The sequence below is a fragment of the Colias eurytheme genome, chromosome 15 (assembly GCF_061535395.1).
Source record: "Colias eurytheme isolate Ceu_HAF_F1 chromosome 15, ilColEury1 Martin Lab GWU primary, whole genome shotgun sequence".
NCBI lineage: Eukaryota > Metazoa > Arthropoda > Insecta > Lepidoptera > Pieridae > Colias > Colias eurytheme.
Genome location: NC_142994.1, coordinates 9,872,997 through 9,882,178, shown reverse-complemented (window position 1 = coordinate 9,882,178; position 9,182 = coordinate 9,872,997). Strand labels below are relative to the sequence as shown.

At 34.1% G+C, this 9,182-nt stretch overlaps 1 protein-coding gene across 1 annotated transcript; it reads right to left on the bottom strand.

Annotated features, from left to right (window-relative positions):
- Positions 1-90: 90 nt before the first annotated feature.
- On the bottom strand, positions 91-8,658 carry Traf6 (TNF-receptor-associated factor 6). The gene is made up of 7 exons (XM_090110502.1): positions 8,536-8,658; positions 8,080-8,231; positions 4,257-4,378; positions 3,695-3,888; positions 3,150-3,307; positions 2,651-2,905; positions 91-1,344 (listed from the first exon to the last, which is right to left on the bottom strand). Exons 1-7 carry the CDS (start codon positions 8,575-8,577, stop codon positions 1,017-1,019), a joined length of 1,251 nt encoding a protein of 416 aa, XP_089966628.1. The 5' UTR covers positions 8,578-8,658; the 3' UTR covers positions 91-1,016.
- Between the last annotated feature and the right edge of the window lie 524 nt (positions 8,659-9,182).

The window sequence follows — 9,182 nt, the reverse complement described above, 5'->3', positions numbered from 1 at the left end:
TTAAAAAGATTTATTGATACATAAACAACAAAATAACAGATTCATAGTAATTGCATTTAATAATATACAGCTGTTGTTTAACTCATTTAAAATAACTAACAATAATAATCTTAAATACAATGAGATTATTTAAATACTGATCATGTTACACAATGGACGGTAATAATATTAAGCTCTAATTAAACAATTGAATTTCATAACATTTTATAGAAGTCTATAGACTTGGAAATATATAAAATTATTTTTTAACTTAGTTTCAATTAAATAATTAAGTAAGTAATAGTAAAATGTAAATTACTTCATATAAAGATAAATTGGTCTCACAATATTCTAAAATGACACATTCTTCATCACATCTTTCGTTTTATTATATGCTATAAAATATTGGAATGTTTAAGGTAACTCAAAATATATAAAAGATATATTCATTTACACACATTTTTAAATTGGTTTGCATAACGGATAGCTATACCTCCAATAAGCTAATTGTGAATTGTACTTATTTGGAAATTAAGTACTCACGTAAAAATATACTACATGACAAATGCAACTGAGGTCTCTAGACTCTAATATTTGTATTATTAAAAAATGTTGTGTGGTTTTATGAAACCACGGTAAAAGTGAAACTGTTCGAACGGTTCCGAACACTGCTTTGTGTAGCGCATGTCGCGTGACGGTCGGCTGCCGAGTAGGTATACCTACTCGGCAGCCGCGATACACGCGACATGCGCTACACAGACCAAAAAGTTTGAGACGATGTAATAAAAGTTTCACTTTAATATACTGCTCATATATGCGTTTTTGTATGCACCAAATTTGTATCACTGCACCAATTATTCAGGGCACTAAGAAATAAGTAAGTGTTTGTAAAAACAGGCTAGTAAAATTGCATTTTGATAAGAAATTTGAATCATTATTACTTTTTTACTTAATAATCTACATTACAATTACATCTATAAAATGTATAAAACCCCATCACAAAACGAATAAATAGAACAAAAACATCACTCCTCATGTCATACACACTTAATATGCACTTTTATGATCAGCACATCGTCCTTCACAAAGCCGTTTCTCACTACATCACTGACCACAGCATATTCCGTGTATCCAAAGCCTCGGACACAAATCTCAGTATTTGGTTTCCTAAAGGCCACTAATGAAGAATTAGACATCATTGTGTCTCGTTGAGTGTATTCGTGGTCATATTGGTTGATCATAGCAAAGGAAATCCGACCGTTGAAAGGCCAGTCTAGATAGTCGTCGTTTTCTGTCTTCATTAAGTGCACGTGGAGGGCGAAGCACAGCGGGTTGAGGGGGGATATGTTGAGGCGGACGCAGAATCTGAAATTATATATTTATTGAAGTGAAACTTCTTTATCGGGGTTGGACAAAAATTTTGTATAACATTTTTGCGTTACGCCGTACGCGTGACATTTTTGCGTTACGCCGTACGCGTGACATTTTTGCGTTACGCCATACTCGTGACATTTTTAAGGTCATAAAGAAGTTTCACTTCTTACGTGTGTACTCTAGTACACGCAAACATTTTTTATTTATTTATTTAAATTAAATACACATAACAGGTTACAATCTTGCCGGGCCCATAGACGACATATCAATTTCGGGAGCAGATCGCAACCCAACAAAATGTGTACAATTAATACATAATGTACAAATAATAATGTACAAATAATATATATAGATATGATTACCGTTTGAGTTTAGTTTATTCAACTGCATAGCAGAATTTCTTTTATATTAGTTATTTCTTTTTAAAAATTTTTATGATTCTTAAGATGTGCTTTGAGAAATAGCGAAATTCTGGTCAACACATTATGCAATCAAAGTTATTATAGAGAAGTTAACTTTAAAAATGATGTGTTGCTACAACAAAAAACCGGCCAAGTGCGAGTCGGGCTCGCGCACAAAGGGTTCCGTAGCAGCAAATATAATAAATTACAGTTAAATCAACCTATCTCAAAAACTATAAGAGATACTTTGATCAAACCAAAAATCGTTGAAAGAGTTAATTAGCATGCATCACCTCTATTTTTTTTAGAATTTTATACCCCGTAGTTATAAAAATAGAGGGGGGGGGACATACTTTTTACGACTTTGAGAGCTGATATCTCAAAAACCGTTCACTTTAAGAAAAATGTTTTTTAGAAAACTTTATATCATTTTAAAAGACCTTTCCATTGATACCCCACACGGGTATGTACATCGAAAAAAAAAATTTCATCCCTCAGTTACATGTATGGGGGGCCCCACCCCCAATTCTTTTTTTTACTATTTAGTGTCATATTTTTGTAGCGGTTCATACAACACATATTCCCATCAAATTTCATCACTGTAGTACTTATAGTTTCCGAGTAAATCGGCTGTGACAGACGGACAGACGGACAGACGGACATGACGAAACTATAAGGGTTCCGTTTTTGCCATTTTGGCTACGGAACCCTAAAAACCTAACTTGAGTTCAAACTCAAACTCAAACATTCATTTATTCAATTAGACTACTATTTAGTAGCACTTTCGAATCGTCATTACATGAGTATTTTTAACATTTACAGTTAGTATTAATATAGGCTGCCAATAATGTGTAAAAGTGAAAACCAATAAACTGATAAAAAATAAAAATATTTACCTATATCCATTTGGAGAAGTATAAAACCCAGGGCTATATAACATTTTGTTATGATCCTTGAGCATAGCATCCAATCTTGCTTTAAAGTTATCAACCTTCCATATATAATGCCCCATACAGTAGCGCAAGAGCATATCATTGTTCTGTTTCATTTTTGCTACAGCAAATGCTGATAATTGCTTGGAAATATTAGCAATTACTATATCTTGTTCACGGTTCCTTTGTTCCAAAACTACTACTCTTTCGTAGAGGGCTCTGGAATAAGAAAGAAGAAGTTGGAAAATCTATGTTTAATATTATTAGTCATATTTACAATTTTCTGATAAAACAGGGGTCTGTAAAAAGTCTATTAAAAAAATTATCTTCGTACACATTGCAATGGGCAATGTAAAAGATTACATTAATAGATCATTGCTACCACAAAGTAAGAACATTTTTTGATGATCAATGTCCATGTCCATTACACCTTTTTCTGGCTCACAATTTTAGTGAGAATTACCTTATAAGCGCACTTGTATCATTAATAGGTGTGGACGGTGTCCCCTCGCTTCCCTTTTCCGGCGGGTCCCACAAGAGAGCCTCTTGCGCTTTTCCGTCCATGCTAGCGTTAGACATGTCGTTGTCGATTTTGATTTTCGAATAAGCATTCATTAGTAACTGTAAAAAATTATATTTGTTTGAAAAATATATTAAGATTTGTTAAATTTAATATTTGTTTACAGTGTCATGACATATTGTCATGTTGTCAATACAAACACGCTCAAAAATTGTCCGAAGCAAAACTATGCCTACGCGTGTATTAGGCAGAGTTTTAGAACAATTGACTATGAACATTACTGCCCAAAATAACGTGTTAATTTCAATGAACAATACCGCTCCGACATTTTTTCACAAATTTTGCGATTGAATTGTCTATAAATCTATAGCAATATGTCATGGCAATGTTTCCTCGTATAAAAATTGTTCTATATAGATCAGCAATTTGCAAAACAATGTTATACATACAGTAACTTCCGTATTATTTAAATAGTTATTATTACTCACACTCATATGGCTCAAGACATCATTATGTAAGTGTGTGTTGGCATCTTCCTGACTATCAAAGATTTCACTGCAACCAACAGCTTTGAATGAGCAGGGTATTTTAACATTGTGTTGCGTTGATGCCTCAGGCTGGTTGAATTCACATGTGGATATATGTGTGTCTAGGTCTAAGGGTGTCACTTTTACTGTACATCCTGGAATTATAAATACATAATATTTTATTATACAGTATATCCCAATTTCTAATATAGATACCGAAATATATTTTGTGAACAATTTTTAAGAGAAGTTGATTTGTTACAGTTGTAAAGTCCAGTATTGTAATTTTTTTTTATTTTTTATTGTACGATAGGTAAAACAATGAATGTAATTTTTAATATAGTAAATAATCAATATAATATAGTACATAATAATAAGGTAATTTTTAATATAGTAAATAATCCCCTTTCTTTACATTGTTTTTAATTGATTTCTAATGAGACAAGAAGAGTTGAAAAAATAATGAAATTATTTATATTTTCAGATGTATTTTCTTATAAATTAGTATATAACTGAAACTCACCTTTTGAAGCAAATGGACAAGACATCCTTTGTTCTAGAATCTCCCTCTTTGTATAATTGTCGGGAAATATATCAACCTTCATACTAAGGTTTATATTATCTATGGGGCAATGACCACTATTTCTGAAATATAAATGAATGTATATGCTAGATTGCTTTCGAAAAACAAACTTCAAAAGATATTGCTAATAATTATGACATTGCACTTAGTTCGAAATGAATCATCTCATGTATGTAGGTAGAATCAAATATAAGAGCGAGCGCCCACGAGCAACTTTGTCTCCGCAACTATTTTGTCTCTCCAGCCATGGGCTAGTATGAAAGTGCGCGTACGTAGCGACGCAACTCCCGGGAGACTTTTTTGTCCGCAGGTTCGGAGACAAACCCGCGACGCAACTGTCGCCCTATCTATTGGTTTCAATGCAAGTGCGCGCACGGCGACAAAAATGTTGCCTGTCGGCGGCCGCCGGCCAGTTGCCGCGTAACCGGCGTAGCGATAATACGTATTTATGTCAACGTATTTATTCTCGTACACAGTAGTTTTAACCGACTTCAAAAAAAAGGAGGAGGTTATCAATTCGGCCGGTATATTTTTTGTATGTATGTATACCAATTACTCCAAGGTTTCTGAACCGGTTTACGTGATTCTTTTTTTTTTTTTGATGCGGAATGGTGTGGAATTGGTCCCATAAATTTTATTCGGATAAGCCCAGTAGTTTTTATTTTATGAGCATTTTTGTCTGGTCTCGATGACTTAATTGAAATGTAGCAAGTAACTTTGATTCATTTCCAGGTAACCGATTGAGCTGAAATTTTGTATACGCATGTAAATTGGATAACGATGAAACATTATTATGACATAGAGCTGATTTGATGATGGAGTCGGAAGGTGGTCATAGGAACTTAGTAATATATTGACTCAACTTTATCGAGTTTGGGCTCGTTTGATTCGTGTTGAAAAATACACTAAAAAGTATCTATTAAATAAAAACTACTTTACTTTTTACAATTACGATTACATATCTATACTAATATTATAAAGAGGAAAGGTTTGTAGGTACATATGTATGGTTTTCAGTTTTCACGCATAAACTACTGAACCGATTACAATGAAATTTAGCACTAGGGATGTAACGATACATGATTTTGCCGATACGATACCGATACCGATATTTGTAGTAATGTATCGGCGATACCGATACCGATACCGATATCGATGGCTTGGTAGAAAAATAAATAGTGAATTATGCATAAAAAGTTACCAACATTTAACAGAGACAACTGTTAATCGTACCTATTCTTTTAAATAAAAATGCCAAATCAAAAAACAACAAAACCATTTATTTTAGTATTATTATTTTACGAAGTCAGTTAAACTTTAAGTAATACACATACAATCAGTACCTAATAAAAGTTTACTATAATATTGGTAGTTTTTTCAGAAAAAAAAAGTGCGCACGCGCGGGCGGCCTCCCGCATCGTTCATTGGGCGCGGATTTTTGAATTATTTGATATCAAAAAAATTGGTTGTTTGTAAAGTAGGTTTACGATCGAGATGTTTACGTGATAACATAATGCAGTGGCAGGGTAACCTATTAAAAACTCGAATTTCTATTACCCGAATCTTAAAACCCCGAAAACGATTGTTAGAACTTTTAAAAGACAGATGTAATGAATGACAAATTTTTAAAATTCCTTTTTTAATTTCCCAGATGAATCAATTTCCAGATGCACCAAAACCAGATTTTTAAAAAGTATTTTTTTGTTTCCCGTATTCTCATAATACAGATCTCATTATACCAGATTCTCAGAATACTTTTTTTGTTTCCCATCGTACCATTTTCCAAATAAACTATTGCCAAATTTTCATAATCTTTTTATTTGGTTCCCATATAATCGTATAACAGATAAACTATTGCCAGATTTTCATAATCTTTTTATTTGATTTCCATACAATCGTGATTACACCTTTACTATCGACTGAAAATAAACATTGCCAGTAAGTAAATTTATTGTTTTACTTGCCCATTACAGAAAGGTTAAAGTGTCAAATTCAACTCAATAGGTTAGGTTAGGTTTGAAGTGTGACCCCCCATGCACGAGCCGAGCGAGCGAAGCGAGCGTGCCGCGGCAGCGGCCGGCGAGTGCCAGAACCGACTCGCTATTGTTTTACTTGCCCATTTCAGAAAGGTTTAAGTGTCAAATTCGACTCAGTAGGTTAGTTTAGGTTCGAAGTGTGACCCCCCATGCACGAGCCGAGCGAGCGAAGCGAGCGTGCCGCGGCAGCGACCGGCGAGTGCCAGAACCGACTCGCTATTGTTTTACTTGCCCATTACAAAAAGGTTAAAGTGTTAAAATCTATTCAGTAGTTTAGGTTAGGTTCGTGCTGCGACCCCCTAGAAGGATTTCGTTTTGCTGGATATCGTTTATTTGAATTTCAAAAATCTGGACATTGTTTGTCTGGATATCAATTAACTGTATTTCAAAAATTTGTGTTTTAAAAATCTGGCTTTCGTGCATATGGATTACGGTCATCTGGATTTTGTGCATTTAGATTTCGTATGTCTGGAACTCATTCGTCTGGATTGTAAAACGTCGTACAAATAAAGAAATGGGCAAATGAAATTCGGAGTTGCGATTATATGGCAAACAAAACTTCGAAATTTTAAAATTCGGGGTTATGAAAAAATGTCCAAACGTTTTCTGGATTATGATATTCGGAATATTAAAATTCGAGATTAAGATAAATAACCAGTGGCAGCGCTCGAGATGAAACGGGAGATCGGTCCGTCTCTCTCTCGTTATACATACCTGCGATCGCGCTCGTGAGGTTTTGGTGTGACACAAGTTTATGAACATGTCACCCGACTAAAACGATTTTAAAAACGTTATCACGTTAAAAATTTAAAAAATTCAAAATTATTTATTTCTTTCCTTTACATAAACAAATTTGTGATTGGAACACTCCTAGTAAGCAAATAAAATGCTTGTGTCAGGAGGTTCCGCTCTTCCTTAACACTATTACAGAAACAGAAATAAAACAATATGAATGAATCTGTGGAATGAATACAATGCAAAAACATAAAAGAAAAGAAAGAATTTAATAAAAAAAATATCGGTATCGGTTGATTTATTATCGGCGATACCGATATATCGGTATCGGTATCGGTATCGTTACATCCCTATTTAGCACACATATAGAGAGTAACTTGGATTAACACATAGGATAAGTTTTATCCCGGAAATCTCACGGGAATGGGAACTATGCGGGACAAGAGCACAGACCACAACCGTCTCTTCGAAAACCATGTTGATAAATGAAGAAAATTTTAAAGAAAAAGTTGCGTTGCTGTCGCTTTCGTGAGCGCATCGTTCAAAACTTTGCGAGGAGACAGCGACAGAGACAAAATAGTTGCCGGGCAACTAAGTTGCTCGTGGGCGCTCGCTCTAAATGATCATTCAATGAACATGTTATAGACTATCAAAACAGATGTATCATCTGCAATATGTATGTGAATTTATATAAGATTTACTAAGCTACGTATAAATAGCTAAGAATAATTTATCTATATTAATATTATTAAGTAGAAAAGTTTGTTTGTTTGCACACGCTAATCTTGGGAACCATGGGTCCAATTTGGGAAATTATTTCACAATTACACAGTCCATCGTAATTGTGGATGATATAATATAGACTTCTCAAGGCTCTTGAGAAGGCTATATTATATCATCATATTTATTTATAAATAAATAAATAAATCATACTATAATAAGAACAGAGTAATGAGGATAAAATTGTTTTAGGACCAAGTAATATATCTTACTGTAACCACGAAGTAATGCAGCCCTTACAAAACTTATGGCCACATGTTGTGATAACAGGGTCTCGCAGCCAGTTGAGACACACTGGGCATTCATATCTTGACTCTGGCTGATCACTCAGCACTGTTTCATTTAAGGCTGTTATACCCATAGGCTGGAATTGAAAATGTATGTATTAATACAAGCTATGCGAGCGTATTTCAAGTTTAAATATGTTGTTGAACATTAAAATTAATGAATACATTATAATGATTGATTGAATACATTGTAAAATATTATATAAGAAAATTTTCAAAATATTTATACAACGGAAAATCTGTCAAATACAATGAAAATTTAACGGAACGAAGGAAGTAGGCTGATTTGCATACAAATGATTCAGGTAAAGGTCTCTTGTGGTAAAAAAATGTTTTAAAGTTAGTGGAAGAGTTGAAACTAAATGTGAATTGTGCACTTACCGCTATGCCTTCTGATGCATTCTTTGTTTTATTATGGTCCATTTCATTACTTTATTAAGCAATATAAATAAAAAAGTATAAAATATATTGTCCAACACCCAAAAACAAGTAGTGAGCTGTCAACTGTCAAGGCTTCGTCAGGCGTCAGCTGTCATAAAACGTGACAAAGAGTGACATTGACATATCAATAACTACAGATTAATTAATTATTAAATTATTCTTTACTAGCGGTCCGCCCCGGCTTCGAACGTGGTACATATTTCGCAATAAAAGGTAGCCTATGTTCTTTCTCAGGGTCTAAAGATTGTCTGTGCCAAATTTCATCAAAATCGGTTGAGAGGTTTAAGCGGGAAAGCGTAACAGACAGACAGACAGAGTTACTTTCGCATTTATAATACAAATATTAGTAGGGATTTGGAGGGCCAGTGGTGAGGACCTCGGACTTCATATCAATAAGTCTGAGGTTCGAGATCAGGCGTGCATTGAAAAATAAATAATTTTTCAATTTATCTGGATAATATCACCGTTGCTAAAAACGATGAAATGGAAAACATCGTGAGTGTTTTGTCAAGGTTTTGTCTTCCAACCCGCACTTCAGCTGCATCGGCCAATTTGTGAATTATGATTCATGGCCTGCTCCTAAGAGA

What these genes read in the sequence shown, in the direction of transcription:
- Traf6 (XM_090110502.1), bottom strand. Translation starts at nt 8,577, where the DNA reads ATGGACCATAATAAAACAAAGAATGCATCAGAAGGCATAGCG. An exon ending in TTGTCCATTTGCTTCAAAAG is followed by an intron (nt 3,889 to 4,256) that starts GTGAGTTTCAGT and finishes TTATAATTCCAG; the next exon opens with GATGTACAGTAAAAGTGACA. An exon ending in ACTTCTCCAAATGGATATAG is followed by an intron (nt 1,345 to 2,650) that starts GTAAATATTTTT and finishes ATATAATTTCAG; the next exon opens with ATTCTGCGTCCGCCTCAACA.